Source organism: Centroberyx affinis, unplaced genomic scaffold (assembly GCF_046629955.1).
Source record: "Centroberyx affinis isolate AG114_WGS23_722 - 3 ecotype Tasmania unplaced genomic scaffold, CSIRO-AGI_Caff_v1 ptg003561l_1, whole genome shotgun sequence".
NCBI classification, from domain to species: domain Eukaryota; kingdom Metazoa; phylum Chordata; class Actinopteri; order Beryciformes; family Berycidae; genus Centroberyx; species Centroberyx affinis.
Genome location: NW_027281493.1, coordinates 80,010 through 100,965, shown reverse-complemented (window position 1 = coordinate 100,965; position 20,956 = coordinate 80,010). Strand labels below are relative to the sequence as shown.

Here is a 20,956-nt window from a genome sequence, read left to right as displayed (position 1 = left end):
ACACAATACGGCAGGTAAGGACACAGGGTAACGGGAATGTTGCTCCATCTCGGCTCACACTGTTCCACCCCCCTCATAGGATGCAGAGATCCAGTATAATAACTTATGAATGTTGGCTGCCCCATAGTATTTTAGGAAATTTGGTAGCCCTAAACCTCCCTCCTCTTTCAGTCTCTCTAGATATGCTTTCATTGTCATCTTGACAGAGTTAATTCTACCAGCTAGTGATATAGGAAGCGTTGACCAACAGGTAAGGTCCTGCTTGGCCTTTTCCAGGGCTGGCTTCAAGTTATGACTGAATAGATCTCTGTATCTACGAGTGACCAACACACCGAGATATGAAAAGGTATCATGAGTTACTTTGAATGGATATGCCTCGAATGACATCTGACGAGCCTGGTCGTTAACTGGAAAGAGTACACTCTTTGTAAGGTTGATTTTTGTCACCTGAGATCTTTCCAAAGTTAGTTATAATTTCTAATGCCCTGGGAATTGAGGTGCTACGGTCAGACAAAGAGAGTATGAGGTTGTCTGCATACAAGGCTAACTTGTGGGTTTGCCCACCCCTATTTATACCTGCCAGGTCCCCAACCGTGAGTGGCTTGATAGCGAGATCAAACAGAAGGGGGCTCAGTGGACAGCCCTGTCTAGTCCCTCTGTGTAGAGGGAAATATTGAGATATGTCTTATTGGTATAAAACTGAGGGTGTAGCATATGGAACCCTGATCCAGGAACAAAAAGTGGGGCCAAAACCAAACTTCTCCAGAGTTGTGAAAAGGTACTCATATTAAATTTGATCAAATGCTTTGTGGGCATCTATGGAAACTAGAACCTCTGCTGTAGGTGACACTACCGAAGAGTACTCCAGTCCAGTTGTTCCAATAATCCAACGTTAATATATTTTTAATCTATTATCATTGAAGATTTCTGTATAACAATGTTGTTATGTTCACACTTTCACTTTAGGTCTCAGTGTCTAGATATGTCCACTGCCAGCAGTCTCCTATCTGAAGAGCAGTTTCTGTGCTCCATCTGTCTGGATGTGTTCACTGATCCAGTCACCATACCATGTGGACACAACTTCTGCAAAAACTGCATCACACAGCACTGGGATGTTAGTGTCCAGTGCCAGTGTCCCATGTGTAAAAAGCTTTTCAACACAAGACCTGAGCTGTATGTCAATACTTTCATATCTGAGATGGCTGCTCAGTTCAGAAAGTCAGCTCAGATGAAAGCCAGCAGCTGCCCAGACCAACGATGACCTGGAAGGCAGGATGTGTAAGAAGCATGACAGACCGCTGGAGCTGTTCTGCAAGACGGACCAGATGTGTGTATATCAGTTCTGCACCGAGTTAGACCACAAGTCACATCAAATTGTTCCTCTGATGGAAGGATATGAAGGAAAGAAGGCTGAGCTGGGGAAGACGGAGGCTGAAATTCAGCAGAAGATCCAGGAGAGACGACTGAAGATTCAGGAGATTAAACACTCAGTAGAGCTCAGCAAGGAAGATTCAGACAGAGAGATAGCAGACAGTGTGCTAGTCTTCACCGCTCTGAAGCGGTCTGTGGAGAAAGGCCAGGCTGAGCTCATTGAGACGATCCAAGAGAAGCAGAAAACAACAGAGAAACAGGCTGAAGGCTTCATCAAAGAGCTGGAACAGGAAATCTCTGAGCTGATGAAGAGAACCGCTGAGGTGGAGCAGCTCTCACGCACTGAAGACCACCTCCACCTCCTCCAAAGCTTCCCATCCTTGAACACTCCTCCACACACCAAGGACTGGACAGAGGTCAGTGTCCATCGCTCATCATATGAGGGGACTGTGAGGAGAGCTGTGGCCCATCTGGAGGAGACTCTCAGGAAAGAGATGGAGAAGCTGTGTGCTGATGTTGAGCTGAAGAGGGTCCAACAGTATGCAGTGGATGTGACTCTGGATCCTGATACAGCACATCCTGCTCTCATCCTGTCTGATGATGGGAAACAAGTAAATCATGGTGATGTAAAGAAGAATCTCCCAGACAACCCAGAGAGATTTTCTGTTTGTCCCCGTGTCTTAGGAAAGCAGAGCTTCTCTTCAGGAAGATTTTACTACGAGGTTCAGGTTAAAGGGAAGACCTGGTGGGGTTTAGGAGTGGCCAGAGGGTCGATCAACAGGAAAGGACTAATCACAGCGAGTTCCAAGAATGGCTACTGGACTGTATGGTTGAGGAATGGCAATAAATATGAAGCTAATACTGACCCTCCTGTCCTCCTCTCTCTGAAATCGAAGCCTCAGAAGGTGGGGGTGTTTGTGGATTATGAGGAGGGTCTGGTCTCTTTTCATGACGTAGATGCTGCAGCTCTTATCTACTCCTTTACTGGCTGCACCTTCACTGAGAATCTCTACCCATTCTTTGGTCTTTATTCTCATGATGGTGGTAAAAACTCCACCCCTCTGATCATCTCTCCTGTCAATCGCACAGATTAGACTAGTCATTAGTTTGTCTCAGAAAGGATTAATTGATATTTACAATAACACACTTACATATTCAATGGAAGTGAAAAAAATTACAATTTTGGGGCTAGTTCACAGAAGAACGTCTGGACTGGGGTGCACATTGAAGCACAGGGATCAAGGAGTTTATTGAAATGGAATCAGGATGAATACATTGGATGGATGCTTTTGTCTATATAGAAAATCAAGCAAATCATTAAAATATAAATGTAAACCGAGGGAGTATTCAACAAAGGTTCAACAAAGGTTATCATTATCTTTCCAACTTACTTCATGTAATACATCAATAACCTTGGTAGACTCTTCAATGCTGACTATTGATAGGGATGTGGTGGTGGGGATGATGAAATGATGTATGGTTAGCAGCAGCAATGCTGAGCAGCAGAGCAGTCTGAGCAGCGTAGCAGCAGCATGGGAATGCAAAAGTGTGTTAACAGGTGCGGGAAGCTTAAATAGACCGCCTTATTGAGAGGGAGGCGCTTGATAAGAGTTGTATGAGTAGTGTGTGAATCACGTGACAGCAGTGCGACTCGAGCTGTCTGCCTGAACTTGCTTCACAGGCTTTGCTTCATATGTTATTATGTTTATCATTATGTATTTTTTGAGGTAACGTAAGTCATTTTAGTCTTGAAGAATTGTAATAAAATGAGAAAAAAACACTTTATAACTTTCCACTTCTGGGCAAAAAAATGTCTTGTCATTACAAAAACAATGTCTGTAAAAGTTAAATACAGTAAAGGTTTGACTACATATTCTGGTTAAAATGGTTAATACTCTTTTCTCATTTGTATCCTTTTCCTATTTTTGTGTATCATATTACAATTTACTGCTGCAACAGATTATTTTCCCCACAGGAGTCATTAAAGTTTAATGTAATCAATTCTAATATAATAACTCTGCACAGTAATGTCATATCGGAAAACAGAAGCATTTGCTAAAATCAATTAAACATGTCTAGGTGATCAATTAAAAATGTGTTATTATTGTCAGATCATTGTACATATTCTGAACATTGTATTTTGACACAATTACTGAAGAGCAGTTAATGAATAAGAAGTAATTCTGCAGTTTGTTTCTCACATTTAAAGATTGTTTTTTTTTAATGAATAAAAACAAATGGAACTCACTTGTATGGTCACATGGCTGCTATTTACCACAATGCTTAAATTATTTCACATTTGACTGATATCAAAGTTTAAAAAATGTTATTGTTCTAAAGGTAATTGGCAGTTAGAGCACAGAAATGAATCTGGTCTATTCCACACTGATGAGACGCCAAATCAGAAGATTAGAAATACAATCAGCTGTTGTCAGCCATTGTTGCCATGAGCTGTGGACCTCCAATATGGCCGCCAGAGGGCAGCATCCACCAGCTGAAAGCCCTCTATAGAATATGATAAGTGATGGTGACAGAAATGTCCTCTGTCAGCAGTCTGCTGTTGAGAGAGCAGTTCCTCTGTTCTTTCTGTCTGGATGGGCTCAACAATTCACACAACTTGTGTAAAACCTGAATCACACACACTGGGAGAGGAGGATCACACTCTGAATGAACGACAAATCAAAGAAGCAACAACACACACACACTCACACTGTAATGATGAAGATGTGATGAAGACAGAGTTCAGGTGTGTGCTGCTGTATGAACAGCTGCACAGGAAGACTGACGACAATACAGCAGACTGATGCTGTGATGACAACTGGGAAATGAAAGATGTGAATTAAATTGATCTTCTGCCAAAGGAATGTCACTACAATCATGTCTAAAACTGAATCAGATCAGATTGGGTTTAGTTGAACTGCAGAAAGTCTGAGGCAAATTCCTTTAATGGTATTTATTTAGCCATGCTTGGTGCCGAAAAAAAGTGTAAAAACATAGAGACAAATGTTTCCATACTACATCATCATCAGTGTCTTCTTTAAAACTGAATTAGGCAACAAGACAAAAAGCCACCCGCCGCCCCTAATGGGACGTTTAGTCTCAAACTGGGTGACAATTTGACAGTGAGTTTTAAACTATAATTCAAACAAGAGATATTAATTAGATAGAGGTTAGGAGTAGGGAGACTGATGGTCTCAGAGGCAACGTGTTTGATTTTGAGGAGTTTGTTTGACTGTTTAATTGTTGATGGAGATGAGGCGGTGGGGGGTGCTGGAGTTCCTTTGTCTTAGAGACATTGAGGTGTAGTTGGTTATCTGTACACCACTGAGTGAAGTGGGAGATGGAGTGTTGATAGACTGTCACTGAATTATTGTCCTTAAGGAGTGCAAGTATGGCTGTGTCATCTGAATATTTGAAGTATTTTGTGATGGAGGAGGGGCTGAGACAGTCATTGGTGTAAAGGGTGTACAGAAAGGGGCTCAGAACAGCCTTGGGGGGCTCCGGTGTTGATGATGATGGTTGATGATGTGGTGGTGCCCAGTGCCCACCCTGACGGTTTGGGGTCTGCTGACTGAGGAAACTGTGAACCCAGCGGATGAGGAGAGGGGGGACAGAGAGATGGTGAGGTTTATCATAAGATGCCGTTGGATGGTAATAAAGGCAGAGCTGAAGTCCATGGGACATGAAGTAAGAAATATTGACTGGTCAACAGTTCTACAGGAGGAAGATCCTGATTTAGCTTTGGATGTTTTCACTAACTTGTTAATGCCAATTATGGACAAACATGCCCCTGTAAGAAAGCAAACTGTGAGAAATGTTATGGCTCCATGGCTGGACCAAGAACTCAAAGAATACATGGTGCAAAGAAACCGAGCCAAGGCAGAAGCAACCAAATCGGGTGATACATTACAGTGGAGTATATATTGTAAATTAAGGAATTATGTAACAAAATTGAACAAAATGAAAAAAAGGATTAACTATCAAAATAGAATTAACGATGCTAAATTAGACAGTAGAAAAATATGGAATGCACTTAATGAAATAATGGGAAGAAGAGTTAAACCAACACCATCCTTTTTGGAAGCAGATGGAAAATTTCTTACTAAACCAATGGACATTGCTAATTGTTTAAGTTATTATTTCAGTAATAAAATTCAGGAATTGCGAGATGGTATGGATCTCAGACATGAAGAAGATGGGCTTTCAGGCAGATTAATAAAAGACAGAATAATGAGTAATAAATCATGTAAGTTTAAATTTGAAAATGTTAGTATTGGTACAATAGAGAAATTATTACAAGCAAGTAAAGAAAAACCTTCAGGTGTTGATAACCTTGATGTGAGGCTACTATAACCTGTAGCAGAATTGATTGCTCTACCTATTTCTTACATCATTAATTTAAGTTTAGAAAAATGTATTTGTCTGTCAGAATGGAAAATAGCCAAGATTGTTCCACTAGCTAAGAATGGTAAAGAACCATACTCAGGTAAAAAATAGTCGCCCAATAAGCCTACTACCCGCCTTGAGTAAAATTATGGAGAGAATAGTATATGAGCAAATCCAAAAGTATTTCTTTAAAAATGATTTAAATACGGTGTATCAGCATGCATATAAAAAGGGGCACTCTACAACTACGGCATTAACTCAGATGACTGATGACTGGATGAAAGAAATTGATGAGAAAAAAGTCGTTGGTACCGTATTGTTAGATTTGAGTGCAGCATTTGATATACTTGATCATAAGTTGTTATTGAATAAGTTGAGCTGTTATGGCTTTGAAGAATCTGCTGCTGCCTGGATGAAAAGTTATCTCACCAACAGGAAATATACAGTACACTTTAATGGTAGTTATTCTGAGGTAAGAGCAGTAAGTTGTGGAGTGCCTCAAGGAAGTTGTTTAGGGCCGCTTTTGTTTTCCATTTTTACAAATGATTTACCTCTAATTTTGAATTATACCACCATTGCGACGTATGCAGACGATTCAACAATCTATGCATCAGCACACACAACTGGAGAACTTAGTAGGGTTTTAAATGAGGAATTAAAGTTGATAGAAGAATGGGTAACAGTAAATAAATTGGTTCTTAATATAGAAAAGACAAAAAATGTATGGTATTTGGTTCAAAATATTCATTAAAAGTCGCACCAATTGTACACTTAACTATAGGAGGTATAGATATTGAACAAGTAACAGATGCAAAGTTATTAGGGATCACTGTTGATAGTAAAATGTCTTGGAACGGCCAAATTGATCAAATGGTGGTAAACATGGGCAGAGGCATGGCTGCTATAAAACACTGCAGGAAATACATGCCTAGCTATCTAACCAAACGATTAGTGCAAGCTTTAGTGTTATCACAGTTAGATTATTGTTCAGTGATTTGGTCCAATACAACAGAAAGTAATTTGAATAGGTTACAGGTAGCTCAAAACAAAGCAGCTCGCATTGCTCTTAACTGCCCATATCGAACAAGAGTAAGCACAATGCATAATCAGCTGGCTTGGTTAAGTGTAAAAAGCAGGTTGCATTATTCTCTAGTGTGCTTTATTAAAAATATCATAACTAAAACACCAGACATACTTTATAGTAATCTGTCATTTCTTTCAGATAGACATCATCATTCTATTCGGCAGTCATTAGAGGGTCGTTTTCTGTTGCCTCCGTGTAGAACTAGGTTAATACAGAGAACAGTGCATTATCGAGTAATGATGGCATGGAATTCATTACCAAGTTTTTTGATTTCAGAAAGTAATACAACATGTTTTAACAAGAAGTTAAAATTGTATTTGTTTACACAAGGAATAAGGTAGAATATTATATGACTTGTTTTTGAGCTATCCATCCCACTTTTATTTGTGATTTAGTGGATGAGTTGCTAAGTGAATTTTTTCTTTTTCTCAGTTACTAAAGAGATGAAATTATTATATAGAGCTTTTGAATGTATTAGACAGGCTTTGAGTTGGTGTTTGTTGCTGTGTGTCTTAGTGGTTGTGTTGTGTGTTGAGTCCTATTGTGGGTATGGATGTTGCGGATGTGTATTGATGTATTTTCTGTTGTTGACGTGTTGTTGGGGATGCTAATGGAGACCCCAGGAAGAGTAGCTGCTGTTACAGTACAGTAGCTAATGGGGATCTAAATAAATAAACATAAACATAAACATGAAGAGAACCCTGGCATTGTGGCCAGGGGAGGCAGACAGAAATGTCCTCTGTCAGCAGTCTGCTGTTGAGAGAGCAGTTCCTCTGCTGGGCTCAACAATTCACACAACTTGTGTAAAACCTGAATCACACACACTGGGAGAGGAGGATCACACTCTGAATGAACGACAAATCAAAGAAGCAACAACACACACACTCACACTGTAATGATGAAGATGTGATGAAGACAGAGTTCAGGTGTGTGCTGCTGTATGAACAGCTGCACAGGAAGACTGACGACAATACAGCAGACTGATGCTGTGATGACAACTGGGAAATGAAAGATGTGAATTAAATTGATCTTGTGCCAAAGGAATGTCACTACAATCATGTCTAAAACTGAATCAGATCAGATTGGGTTTAGTTGAGCTGCAGAAAGTCTGAGGAAAATCATTTAGTGTCAAACTGGGTGACAATTTGGGCGACAGTGAGTTTTAAACTATAATTCAAACGAGAGATATTAATTAAATGTATCTTCTGTCAAATGTATGTTACTGTAATCATGATCAAAACTTCATCAAAACATTAGTAATGTAACTGCAGTAAAAGGCGGAGCGACTCTGGAAACAGAGGAGAGTTTCAGCGACACATTCCGGAATAGAAAGTGAAAGTAACTTAAAACGACAACATTGCTGCAGTCGAGAAAAGTCTGTTTCTCTCCAAAGAAAATAGAACTAGAGGTGAGTACAGCAGATAATATTTACTGTGTTTAAACAGAGAGCGATAACACAAACTTGAAAACTTCCCGTTTTTCAGTTTGTACCGGCAAGATTTCATTGAAGCGCAATATAACTTTGTCAAAATGATTTTCGCTATTAGTAGAGAAAAAGAAGTCCAAAAAGAGACTCCGCTGGCGTTTCAGCTAGTCCTAAAGAGAAAAAGATGAGAGCTAAGGAGTGTCCAGTAATTTAAAAAGCCTTAATCAGCATGGCTAAACCAACAGGAAGATTAAAAAAGCCAACATGTTTGGAGCAGCATGGTCTTCATCAGGCCGTCAGCTGAACACAGGTGAGGCCTTACCTATATAGCCATCGAGACCCAGAGGGAAATACAGGCTGGATCATCTGGTAGAGAGAAACACAGAAAATGTTTGTCAAAAAACTAAAAGCACAGCAAAGCACGATAACAATAAACATAATGGCACAGAGAAATATAGAGAAACACATGAAATGTAAAGAAATACAATAGACAATGTTGATGCAACATGTTTCATTCCTTGTATTCTTGTGCTGTCTTTCCTTGTGAATTAATGTAAAATGTGTGTGTGTCTGTTTTGCAATAAAAAGAAACACAATAGACAAACTGTGGCCACATACCAACAACCAGATAGGGACAAATATACTATAGTTAGACCCATAATCTTCATAATTATTATTACTATCAGCATTATTCTAATAAAGGCATACTGAGCAGGATTTTTCCCCTTGAAATAGCATAAACTCATCCAAAAATGATCCGACTCAATCATGACTTCTGGCCCATTGGTAGTGTGTGACAGTGTGTGTGTCTGCAGAGAGCCTGCTGCCTTCTGCCTGGATTTTATTATTTCTGAATGTTTGGGACGTTTCTGGGCGTCGATCTTTTGGCAGTGGGTGTGTCCGCCTGCAACCAAAACCACTGCTGGATCATTTTATATCTAAAAAATTTGGTATGCAGGCTTCTTGGACTTGCCTTTATTTTGTTTGAAAGTAGCTGAAGAATCAGTCAAAAAATGGCCATGATGCAGCTATTTTTAAGTTTTTATTTCATGTAATCCAACTTAAATATTTGTTTAAGCTATTATTATTCAATAATTCTGTATAACAATGTTGTTATTTCACACTTTCACTTTAGGTCTCAGTGTCTAGATATGTCCGCTGCCAGCTGTCTCCTATCTGAAGAGCAGTTTCTGTGCTCCATCTGTCTGGATGTGTTCACTGATCCAGTCGCCATACCATGTGGACACAACTTCTGCAAAAACTGCATCACACAGCACTGGGATATTAGTGTCCAGTGCCAGTGTCCCATGTGTAAAAAGCTTTTCAACACAAGACCTGAGCTGCATGTCAATACTTTAATATCCGAGATGGCTGCTCAGTCCAGAAAGTCAGCTCAGATGAAAGCCAGCAGCTGCCCAGACCAACGATGTGCCAAACCAGGAGAAGTTCCCTGTGACGTCTGCACTGGGACCAAACTGAAGGCCCTGAAGTCCTGCCTGGTGTGTCTGGCCTCCTACTGTGAGACTCACCTGGAGCCTCATCAGAGAATGACGGGCCTGAAAAGACACAAGCTGATCGATCCTGTGGAGGACCTGGAAGGCAGGATGTGTAAGAAGCATGACAGACCGCTGGAGCTGTTCTGCAAGATGGACCAGATGTGTGTTTGTCAGTTCTGCACTGAGTCAGACCACAAGTCACATCACTTTGTCCCTCTGAAGGAAGGATATGAAGGAAAGAAGGCTGAGCTGAGGAAGACGGGGGCTGAAATTCAGCAGAAGATCCAGGAGAGACGACTGAAGATTCAGGAGATCAAACACTCAGTAGAGCTCAGCAAGGAAGATGCAGACAGAGAGATAGCAGACAGTGTGCGGGTCTTCACCGCTCTGATGCAGTCTGTGGAGAGAGGCCAGGCTGAGCTCATTGAGACGATCCAAGAGAAGCAGAAAACAACAGAGAAACAGGCTGAAGGCTTCATCAAAGAGCTGGAACAGGAAATCTCTGAGCTGATGAAGAGAACCGCTGAGGTGGAGCAGCTCTCACGCACTGAAGACCACCTCCACCTCCTCCAAAGCTTCCCATCCCTGAACACTCCTCCACACACCAAGGACTGGACAGAGGTCAGTGTCCATCGCTCATCATGTGGGGGGACTGTGAGGAGAGCTGTGGCTCAGCTGGAGGAGACTCTCAGGAAAGAGAAGGAGAAGCTGAGTGTTGATGTTGAGCTGAAGAGCGTCCAGCAGTCTGCAGTGGATGTGACTCTGGATCCTGATACAGCACATCCCATTCTCATCCTGTCTGATGATGCGAAACAAGTAAATCGTGGTGATGTAAGGAAGAATCTCCCAGACAACCCAGAGAGATTTTCCGTGTATGCCATTGTCTTAGGAAAGCAGAGCTTCTCTTCAGGAAGATTTTACTACGAGGTTCAGGTTAAAGGGAAGACTGACTGGGGTTTAGGAGTGGCCAAAGGGTCGATCAACAGGAAGAAAAGAATCACAATGAGTCTCAAGAAAGGCTACTGGACTGTATGGCTGAGTAATGGAAATGAGTACACAGCTCTTGCTGACCCTGCTGTCCTCCTCTCTCTGAAATCGAAGCCTCAGAAGGTGGGGGTGTTTGTGGATTATGAGGAGGGTCTGGTCTCCTTTCATGATGTAGATGCTGCAGCTCTTATCTACTCCTTTACTGGCTGCAGCTTCACTGAGAAGCTCTACCCATTCTTTGGTCTTTATCGTAATAATGGTGGTGAAACCTCCGGCCCTCTGATCATCTCTCCTGTCAATCACACAGATTAGACAAATCATTCGTTTTTCTCAGATAGGATTAATTGATATTTAAGATAAGACATTTATATATTCAAGGGAAGTATATATGTTTTCCTACTTGTTAGGTAACCTAAGTCATTTTAATGTTGGAGAATTGTAGTAAAACAACAAAAACGTTCTATTTCTTGGCAAAATGAATGTCTTGTCATAAAGAAACAATGTTAAAGTTAAATACGGTAAACTTTTGACTACAGATTCTGGTTAAAATGGTTAATGCTCTTTTCTCATTTATATCCTTTTTTATGTATCCTATTACAATTTACTGCTGCAAAAGATTAATTTCGCCACAGGGATCATTAAAGTTTAATCTAATCTATTATAATCTAATAACTCTGCACAGTAATGTCATATCGGAAATCAGAAGCGTTTGCTAAAATCAATTAAACATGTCTAGGTGATCAATTAAAAATCATGTTATTATTGTCAGATCATTGTACATATTCTGAAAATTTTATTCTGACACAATTACTGAAGAGCAGTTTATGAATAAGAAGTAATTCTGCAATTTGTTTCTCACATTTAAAGATTTTTTTTGAATGAATAAAAACGGAACACACTTGTATGGTCACATGACTGCTATTTACCACAATGCTTAAATTATTTAACATTTGACTGATATCAAAGCTTGAAAAATGTTATTGTTCTAAAGGTAATTGGCAGTTAGAGCACAGAAATGAATCTGGTCTATTCCACACTGATGAGACGCCAAATCAGAAGATTAGAAATACAATCAGCTGTTGTCAGCCATTGTTGCCATGAGCTGTGGACCTCCAATATGGCCGCCAGAGGGCAGCATCCACCAGCTGAAAGCCCTCTATAGAATATGATAAGTGATGGTGACAGAAATGTCCTCTGTCAGCAGTCTGCTGTTGAGAGAGCAGTTCCTCTGTTCTTTCTGTCTGGATGGGCTCAACAATTCACACAACTTGTGTAAAACCTGAATCACACACACTGGGAGAGGAGGATCACGCTCTGAATGAACGACAAATCAAGGAAGCAACAACACACACACTCACACTGTGATGATGAAGATGTGATGAAGACAGAGTTCAGGTGTGTGCTGCTGTATGAACAGCTGCACAGGAAGACTGGCGACAATACAGCAGACTGATTCTGTGATGACAACTGGGAAATGAAAGATGTGAATTAAATTGATCTTCTGCCAAAGGAATGTCACTACAATCATGTCTAAAACTGAATTAGATCAGATTGGGTTTAGTTGAGCTGCAGAAAGTCTGAGGCAAAATCCTTTAATGGTATTTATTTAGCCATGCTTGGTGCCGCAGGAAAGTGTAAAAACATACAAACGTTTCCACACTACATCATCATCAGTGTCTTCTTTAAAACTGAATTAGGCAACAAGAAAGAAAGCCACCCGCCGCCCCTAATGGGGCATTTAGTGTCAAACTGGGTGACAATTTGGGCGGCAGTGAGTTTTAAACTATAATTCAAACGAGAGATATTAATTAAATCTATCTTCTGTCAAATGTATGTCACTGTAATCATGATCAAAACTGAATTTGGCAACAAAACATTACTAATGTAACTGCAGTAAAAGGCGGAGCGACACTGGAAACAGAGGAGAGTTTCAGCGTCACATTGCGGAATAGAAAGTGAAAGTAACTCAAAACGACAACATTGCTGCAGTCAAGAAAAGTCTGTCTCCAAAGAAAATAGAACTAGAGGTGAGTACAGCAGATAATATTTACTGTGTTTAAACAGAGAGCGATAACACAAACTTGAAAACTTCCCGTGTTCAGTTTGTACCGGTAAGATTTTAATGAAGCGCAATTTGATCGTCAAACAGATTTTCGCTTAGTAGAAAAAAAGAAGTCCAAAAAGAGACTCCACTGGCGTTTCGAGCAGTCTTGAAGTGAAAAAGAGGAGAGCTAAGGAGTGTCCAGTAATTTAAAAAAGCCTTTATCAGCATGGCTAAACCAACAGGAAGATTAAAAAAGCCAACATGTTTGGAGCAGCATGGTCTTCATCAGGCCGTCAGCTGAACACAGGTGAGGCCTTACCTATATAGCCATCGAGACCAGAGGGAAATACAGGCTGGATCATCTGGTAGAGAGAAACACAGAAAATGTTTGTCAAAAAACTAAAAGCACTGCAAAGCAAGATAACAATAAACATAATGGCACAGAGAAATATAAAGAAACACATGAAATATAAAGAAATACAGTAGACAGTGTTGATGCAAGATGTTTCATTCCTTGTATTCTTGTGCTGTCTTTCCTTGTGAATTAATGTAAAATGTGTGTGTGTCTGTTTTGCAATAAAAAAATAAACACAATAGACAAACTGTCGTCACATACCAACAACCAGAAAGGCACAAATATACTATAGTTAGACCCATAATCTTCATAATTATTATTACTATCAGCATTATTCTAATAAAGGCAGACTGAGCAGGATTTTCCCCCTTGAAATTGCATAAACTCATCCAAAAATGATCCGACTCAATCATGACTTCTGGCCCATTGGTAGTGTGTGACAGTGTGTGTGTCTGCAGAGAGCCTGCTGCCTTCTGCCTGGATTTTATTATTTCTGAATGTTTGGGACGTTTCTGGGCGTCGACCTTTTGGCAGTGGGTGTGTCCGCCTGCAACCAAAACCACTGCTGAACCCTTTTATATCTAAAATATATATCTAAAAAATTTGGGCTTCTTGGACTTGCCTTTACTTTGTTTGAAAGTAGATGAAGAATTGTCAAAAAAATGTTAAGCTATTATCATTGAAAGGTTCTGTATAACATTGTTGTTATTTCACACTTTCACTTTAGGTCTCGGTGTCTAGATATGTCCGCTGCCAGCAGTCTCCTATCTGAAGAGCAGTTTCTGTGCTCCATCTGTCTGGATGTGTTCACTGATCCAGTCGCCATACCATGTGGACACAACTTCTGTAAAAACTGTATCACACAGCACTGGGATATTAGTGTCCAGTGCCAGTGTCCCATGTGTAAAGAGGTTTTTGACAGAAGACCTGAGCTGCATGTCAGTAGTTTATTATCTGAGATAGCTGCTCAGTTCAGAAAGTCAGCTCAGATGAAAGCCAGCAGCTGCCCAGACCAACAATGTGCCAAACCAGGAGAAGTTCCCTGTGACGTCTGCACTGGGACCAAACTGAAGGCCCTGAAGTCCTGCCTGGTGTGTCTGGCCTCCTACTGTGAGACTCACCTGGAGCTTCATCAGAGAATGACGGGCCTGAAAAGACACAAGCTGATCGATCCTGTGGAGGACCTGGAAGGCAGGATGTGTAAGAAGCATGACAGACCGCTGGAGCTGTTCTGCAAGACGGACCAGATGTGTGTTTGTCAGTTCTGCACTGAGTCAGACCACAAGCTACATCAATTTGTCCCTCTGAAGGAAGGATATGAAGGAAAGAAGGCTGAGCTGGGGAAGACGGAGGCTGAAATTCAGCAGAAGATCCAGGAGAGACGCCTGAAGATTCAGGAGATCAAACACTCAGTAGAGCTCAGCAAGGAAGATGCAGACAGAGAGATAGCAGACAGTGTGCGGGTCTTCACTGCTCTGATGCAGTCTGTGGAGAGAGGCCAGGCTGAGCTCATTGAGACGATCCAAGAGAAGCAGAAAACAACAGAGAAACAGGCTGAAGGCTTCATCAAAGAGCTGGAACAGGAAATCTCTGAGCTGATGAAGAGAACCGCTGAGGTGGAGCAGCTCTCACGCACTGAAGACCACCTCCACCTCCTCCAAAGCTTCCCATCCCTGAACACTCCTCCACACACCAAGGACTGGACAGAGGTCAGTGTCCATCGCTCATCATGTGAGGGGACTGTGAGGAGAGCTGTGGCTCAGCTGGAGGAGACTCTCAGGAAAGAGAAGGAGAAGCTGAGTGTTGATGTTGAGCTACAGAGGGTCCAGCAGTATGCAGTGGATGTGACTCTGGATCCTGATACAGCACATCCCACTCTCATCCTGTCTGATGATGGGAAACAAGTGAATCATGGTGATGTAGAGAAGAATCTCCCAGACAACCCAGAGAGATTTTCTTATTCTGCCCGTGTCTTAGGAAAGCAGAGCTTCTCTTCAGGAAGATTTTACTATGAGGTTCAGGTTAAAGGGAAGACTGAGTGGGGTTTAGGAGTGGCCAGAGGGTCGATCAACAGGAAGGGACTAATCACACTGAGTCCCAAGAATGGCTACTGGACTGTATGGTTGAGTAATGAAAATGGGTACAAAGCTTTTGCTGACCCTCCTGTCCTCCTCTCTCTGAAATCAAAACCTCAGAAGGTGGGGGTGTTTGTGGATTATGAGGAGGGTCTGGTCTCCTTTTATGATGTAGATGCTGCAGTTCTTATCTACTCCTTTACTGGCTGCAGCTTCACTGAGAAACTCTACCCATTCTTTGGTCCCAGTTTTTATAATGGTGGTAAAAACTCCGCCCCTCTGATCATCTCTCCTGTCAATCACACAGATTAGACTAATCATTAGTTTTTCTCAGACAGGATTCGTTGATATTTAAGATAACACATTCACATATTCAAGGGAAGTATATATGTTTTCCTATTTTTGTAAGTCATTTTAATGTTGGAGAATTGTAATAAAACGACAAAAATCATTTTATAGCTTTCTACTTTTTGGCAAAAGGAATGTCTTGTATGAAAGAAATAATGTTTCTTAAAGTTAAATACAGTAAAGGTTTGACTACAGATTCTGGTTAAAATGGTTAATGCTCTTTTCTCATTTGTATCCTTTTTTTTTTTCCATGTATCCTATTACAGTTTAATACTGCAAAAGATTAATTTCCCCACAGGGATCATTAAAGTTTAATCTAATCTGTTCTAATATAATAACTCTGCACAGTAATGTCATCAGAAATCAGAAGCATTTGGTAAAATCACTTAAACACGTCTGGGTGATCAATCAAAAATGTGTTATTATTATCAGATCATTGTACATATTCTGAGCTTTGTATGTTGACACAATTACTGAAGAACAGTTTATGAATAAGAAGTAATTCTGCAATTTGTTCCTCACATTTAAAGATTTTATTTTTTTAATGAATAAAAACAAATGGAACACACTTGTATGGTTACATGACTGCTATTTACTACAATGCTTAAATTATTTAACATTTGACTGATATCAAAGCTTGAAAGATGTTATTGTTCTAAAGGTAATTGGCAGTTAGAGCACAGAAATGAATCTGGTCTATTCCACACTGATGAGACGCCAAATCAGAAGATTAGAAATACAATCAGCTGTTGTCAGCCATTGTTGCCATGAGCTGTGGACCTCCAATATGGCCGCCAGAGGGCAGCATCCACCAGCTGAAAGCCCTCTATAGAATATGATAAGTGATGGTGACAGAAATGTCCTCTGTCAGCAGTCTGCTGTTGAGAGAGCAGTTCCTCTGTTCTTTCTGTCTGGATGGGCTCAACAATTCACACAACTTGTGTAAAACCTGAATCACACACACTGGGAGAGGAGGATCACACTCTGAATGAACGACAAATCAAAGAAGCAACAACACACACACTCACACTGTGATGATGAAGATGTGATGAAGACAGAGTTCAGGTGTGTGCTGCTGTATGAACAGCTGCACAGGAAGACTGACGACAATACAGCAGACTGATGCTGTGATGACAACTGGGAAATGAAAGATGTGAATTAAATTGATCTTCTGCCAAAGGAATGTCACTACAATCATGTCTAAAACTGAATCAGATCAGATTGGGTTTAGTTGAGCTGCAGAAAGTCTGAGGCAAATTCCTTTAATGGTATTTATTTAGCCATGCTTGGTGCCGCGAAAAAGTGCAAAAACATAGAGACAAACGTTTCCATACTACATCATCATCAGTGTCTTCCTTAAAGCTGAATTTGGCAACAAAACATTACTAATGTAACGGCAGTAAAAGGCGGAGCGACACTGGAAACAGAGGAGAGTTTCAGCGGCACATTCCGGAATAGAAAGTGAAAGTAACTCAAAACGACAAGATTGCTGCAGTCAAGAAAAGTCTCTCTGTTTCTTTTCAAAGAAAATAGAACTAGAGGTGAGTACAGCAGATAATATTTACTGTGTTTAAACAGAGAGCGATAACACAAACTTGAAAACTTCCCGTGTTCAGTTTGTACCGGCAAGATTTCAATCAAGCGCAATATAACTTTGTCAAAATGATTTCCGCTTAGTAGAGAAAAATAAGTCCAAAAAGAGACTCAGATGGCGTTTCAGGCAGTCTTAAAGAGAAAAAGAGGAGAGCTAAGGAGTGTCCAGTAATTTAAAAAGCCTTTATCAGCATGGCTAAACCAACAGGAAGATTAAAAAAGCCAACATGTTTGGAGCAGCATGGTCTTCATCAGGCCGTCAGCTGAACACAGGTGAGGCCTTACCTATATAGCCATCGAGACCCAGAGGGAAATACAGGCTGGATCATCTGGTAGAGAGAAACACAGAAAATGTTTGTTGAAAAACTAAAAGCACAGCAAAGCACGATAACAATAAACATAATGGCACAGAGAAATATAGAGAAACACATGAAATGTAAAGAAATACAGTAGACAATGTTGATGCAACATGTTTCATTCCTTGTATTCTTGTGCTGTCTTTCCTTGTGAATTAATGTAAAATGTGTGTGTGTCTGTTTTGCAATAAAAAGAAACACAATAGACAAACTGTGGCCACATACCAACAACCAGAAAGGCACAAATATACTATAGTTAGACCCATAATCTTCATAATTATTATTACTATCAGCATTATTCTAATAAAGGCAGACTGAGCAGGATTTTCCCCCTTGAAATAGCATAACCTCATCCAAAAATGATCCGACTCAATCATGACTTCTGGCCCATTGGTAGTGTGTGACAGTGTGTGTGTCTGCAGAGAGCCTGCTGCCTTCTGCCTGGATTTTATTATTTCTGAATGTTTGGGACGTTTCTGGGCGTCGACCTTTTGGCAGTGGGTGTGTCCGCCTGCAACCAAAACCACTGCTGGATCATTTTATATCTAAAAAATTTGGTATGCAGGCTTCTTGGACTTGCCTTTATTTTGTTTGAAAGTAGCTGAAGAATCAGTCAAAAAATGGCCATGATGCAGCTATTTTTAAGTTTTTATTTCATGTAATCCAACTTAAATATTTGTTTAAGCTATTATTATTCAATAATTCTGTATAACAATGTTGTTATTTCACACTTTCACTTTAGGTCTCAGTGTCTAGATATGTCCGCTGCCAGCAGTCTCCTATCTGAAGAGCAGTTTCTGTGCTCCATCTGTCTGGATGTGTTCACTGATCCAGTCGCCATACCATGTGGACACAACTTCTGCAAAAACTGCATCACACAGCACTGGGATATTAGTGTCCAGTGCCAATGTCCCATGTGTAAAGAGGTTTTTGACAGAAGACCTGAGGTGCATGTCAGTAGTTTATTATCTGAGATAGCTGCTCAGTTCAGAAAGTCAGCTCAGATGAAAGCCAACAGCTGCCGAGACCAAAGATGTGCCAAACCAGGAGAAGTTCCCTGTGACGTCTGCACTGGGACCAAACTGAAGGCCCTGAAGTCCTGCCTGGTGTGTCTGGCCTCCTACTGTGAGACTCACCTGGAGCCTCATCAGAGAATGACGGGCCTGAAAAGACACAAGCTGATCGATCCTGTGGAGAACCTGGAAGGCAGGATGTGTAAGAAGCATGACAGACCGCTGGAGCTGTTCTGCAGGACGGACCAGATGTGTGTTTGTCTGCTCTGCACTGTTTTAGACCATAAGCCACATCAAATTGTTCCTATGGAAGAAGGATATGAAGGAAAGAAGGCTGAGCTGGGGAAGACGGAGGCTGAAATTCAGCAGAAGATCCAGGAGAGACGACTGAAGATTCAGGAGATCAAACACTCAGTAGAGCTCAGCAAGGAAGATGCAGACAGAGAGATAGCAGACAGTGTGCTAGTCTTCACCGCTCTGATGCAGTCTGTGGAGAGAGGCCAGGCTGAGCTCATTGAGACGATCCAAGAGAAGCAGAAAACAACAGAGAAACAGGCTGAAGGCTTCATCAAAGAGCTGGAACAGGAAATCTCTGAGCTGATGAAGAGAACCGCTGAGGTGGAGCAGCTCTCACGCACTGAAGACCACCTCCACCTCCTCCAAAGCTTCCCATCCCTGAACACTCCTCCACACACCAAGGACTGGACAGAGGTCAGTGTCCATCGCTCATCATGTGAGGGGACTGTGAGGAGAGCTGTGGCTCAGCTGGAGGAGACTCTCAGGAAAGAGATGGAGAAGCTGTGTGCTGATGTTGAGCTGAAGAGGGTCCAGCAGTATGCAGTGGATGTGACTCTGGATCCTGATACAGCACATCCTGAACTCATCCTGTCTGATGATGGGAAACAAGTAAATCGTGGTGATGTAGAGAAGAATCTCCCAGACAACCCAGAGAGATTTTCTTATTCTGCCCGTGTCTTAGGAAAGCAGAGCTTCTCTTCAGGAAGATTTTACTACGAGGTTCAGGTTAAAGGGAAGAATGAGTGGGATTTAGGAGTGGCCAGAGGGTCGATCAACAGGAAGAGTCTAATCACACTGAGTCCCAAGAATGGCTACTGGACTGTATGTTTGAGGAATAGAAATAAGTACAAAGCTCTTGCTGACCCTCCTGTCGTCCTCTCTCTGAAATCAAAGCCTCAGAAGGTGGGGGTGTTTGTGGATTATGAGGAGGGTCTGGTCTCCTTTTATGATGTAGATGCTGCAGCTCTTATCTACTCCTTTACTGGCTGCACCTTCACTGAGAAACTCTACCCATTCTTTGGTCCCAGTTTTTATTATGGTGGTAAAAACTCCGCCCCTCTGATCATCTCTCCTATCAATCACACAGATTAGACTAATCATTAGTTTTTCTCAGATTGGATTCATTGATATTTAAGATAAGACATTTATATATTCAAGGGAAGTATATATGTTTTCCTATTTTTTTCAGGTAACCTAAGTCATTTTAATGTTGGAGAATTGTAATAAAACAAAAAAAAAAACGTTCTATTACTTGGAAAAATGAATGCCTTGTCATAAAGAAACAATGTTAAAGTTAAATACAGTAAACCTTTGACTACAGATTCTGGTTAAAATGGTTATTGCTATTTTTTTATTTATATCTAAATATTTGTATGTATCCTCTTACAATTTACTGCTGCAAAAGATTAATTTCTCCACAGGGATCTTTTAAGTTTAATCTAATTTATTCTAATATAGTAACTCTACACAGTACTGTCATATCGGAAATCAGAAGCATTTGCTAAAATCAATTAAACATGTCTTTGTGATCAATTAAAAATGTGTTATTATTGTCAGATCATTGTACATATTCTGAACATTGTATGTTGACACAATTACTGAAAAGAAGTGACTGAGTAATTCTGCAGTTTTTTTCTCACATTTAAAGATGTTTTTTTGAATGAATAAATACAAATGGAACACACTTGTATGGTTACATGACTGCCATTTACCAGAATGCTTAAATTATTTAACATTTGACTGATATCAAAGCTTGAAAGATGTTATTGTTCTAAAGGTAATTGGTAGATAGAGCACAGAAATTAATCTGGTCTATTCCACACTGATGAGATGGCAAATGAGAAGATTAGAAATACAATCAGCTGTTGTCAGCCATTGTTGCCAAGAGCTGTGGACCTCCAATATGGCCGCCAGAGGGCAGCATCCACCAGCTGAAAGCCCTCTATAGAATATGATAAGTGATGGTGACAGAAATGTCCTCTGTCAGCAGTCTGCTGTTGAGAGAGCAGTTCCTCTGTTCTTTCTGTCTGGATGGGTTCAACATTTCCAAAACTTATGTAAAACCTGAATCACTCACACGTGCACACACACAGGTTACGCCCCAGCCTAGGGGGTGTGGCTCCCC

At 40.8% G+C, this 20,956-nt stretch overlaps 4 protein-coding genes across 5 annotated transcripts; all 4 read left to right on the top strand.

Moving 5' to 3' along the window:
* The first annotated feature begins 1,274 nt into the window (after window positions 1–1,274).
* Window positions 1,275–3,407, top strand: LOC139661577 (zinc finger protein RFP-like). Its single transcript, XM_071540056.1, has one exon. The coding sequence runs from the start codon at window positions 1,275–1,277 to the stop codon at window positions 2,463–2,465; it is 1,191 nt and encodes a 396-aa protein (XP_071396157.1). The 3' UTR covers window positions 2,466–3,407.
* A 4,799-nt stretch (window positions 3,408–8,206) lies between these two features.
* On the top strand, window positions 8,207–11,379 carry LOC139661583 (E3 ubiquitin-protein ligase TRIM21-like). Its single transcript, XM_071540062.1, has 2 exons — window positions 8,207–8,249; window positions 9,403–11,379. The coding sequence occupies exon 2, from the start codon at window positions 9,419–9,421 to the stop codon at window positions 11,060–11,062; it is 1,644 nt and encodes a 547-aa protein (XP_071396163.1). The 5' UTR covers window positions 8,207–8,249; window positions 9,403–9,418; the 3' UTR covers window positions 11,063–11,379.
* A 2,513-nt stretch (window positions 11,380–13,892) lies between these two features.
* Window positions 13,893–16,086, top strand: LOC139661594 (E3 ubiquitin-protein ligase TRIM21-like). 2 transcript variants are annotated; one of them, XM_071540082.1, is made up of 2 exons: window positions 13,893–14,582; window positions 14,697–16,086. In XM_071540082.1, exons 1-2 carry the CDS (start codon window positions 13,893–13,895, stop codon window positions 15,534–15,536), a joined length of 1,530 nt encoding a protein of 509 aa, XP_071396183.1. In that variant the 3' UTR covers window positions 15,537–16,086. The 2 variants fall into 2 exon arrangements, with proteins under 2 accessions (XP_071396183.1, XP_071396182.1); XM_071540081.1 differs by having other exon boundaries at window positions 13,893–16,086.
* Window positions 16,087–17,046: 960 nt separating this feature from the next.
* LOC139661589 (E3 ubiquitin-protein ligase TRIM39-like) lies at window positions 17,047–20,245 on the top strand. The gene is made up of 2 exons (XM_071540074.1): window positions 17,047–17,113; window positions 18,264–20,245. The coding sequence occupies exon 2, from the start codon at window positions 18,280–18,282 to the stop codon at window positions 19,921–19,923; it is 1,644 nt and encodes a 547-aa protein (XP_071396175.1). The 5' UTR covers window positions 17,047–17,113; window positions 18,264–18,279; the 3' UTR covers window positions 19,924–20,245.
* The last annotated feature ends 711 nt before the right edge of the window (window positions 20,246–20,956 follow it).

What these genes read in the sequence shown, in the direction of transcription:
- LOC139661577 (XM_071540056.1), top strand. Translation starts at nt 1,275, where the DNA reads ATGTGTAAGAAGCATGACAGACCGCTGGAGCTGTTCTGCAAGACGGAC.
- LOC139661583 (XM_071540062.1), top strand. Translation starts at nt 9,419, where the DNA reads ATGTCCGCTGCCAGCTGTCTCCTATCTGAAGAGCAGTTTCTGTGCTCC.
- LOC139661594 (XM_071540081.1), top strand. Translation starts at nt 13,893, where the DNA reads ATGTCCGCTGCCAGCAGTCTCCTATCTGAAGAGCAGTTTCTGTGCTCC.
- LOC139661589 (XM_071540074.1), top strand. Translation starts at nt 18,280, where the DNA reads ATGTCCGCTGCCAGCAGTCTCCTATCTGAAGAGCAGTTTCTGTGCTCC.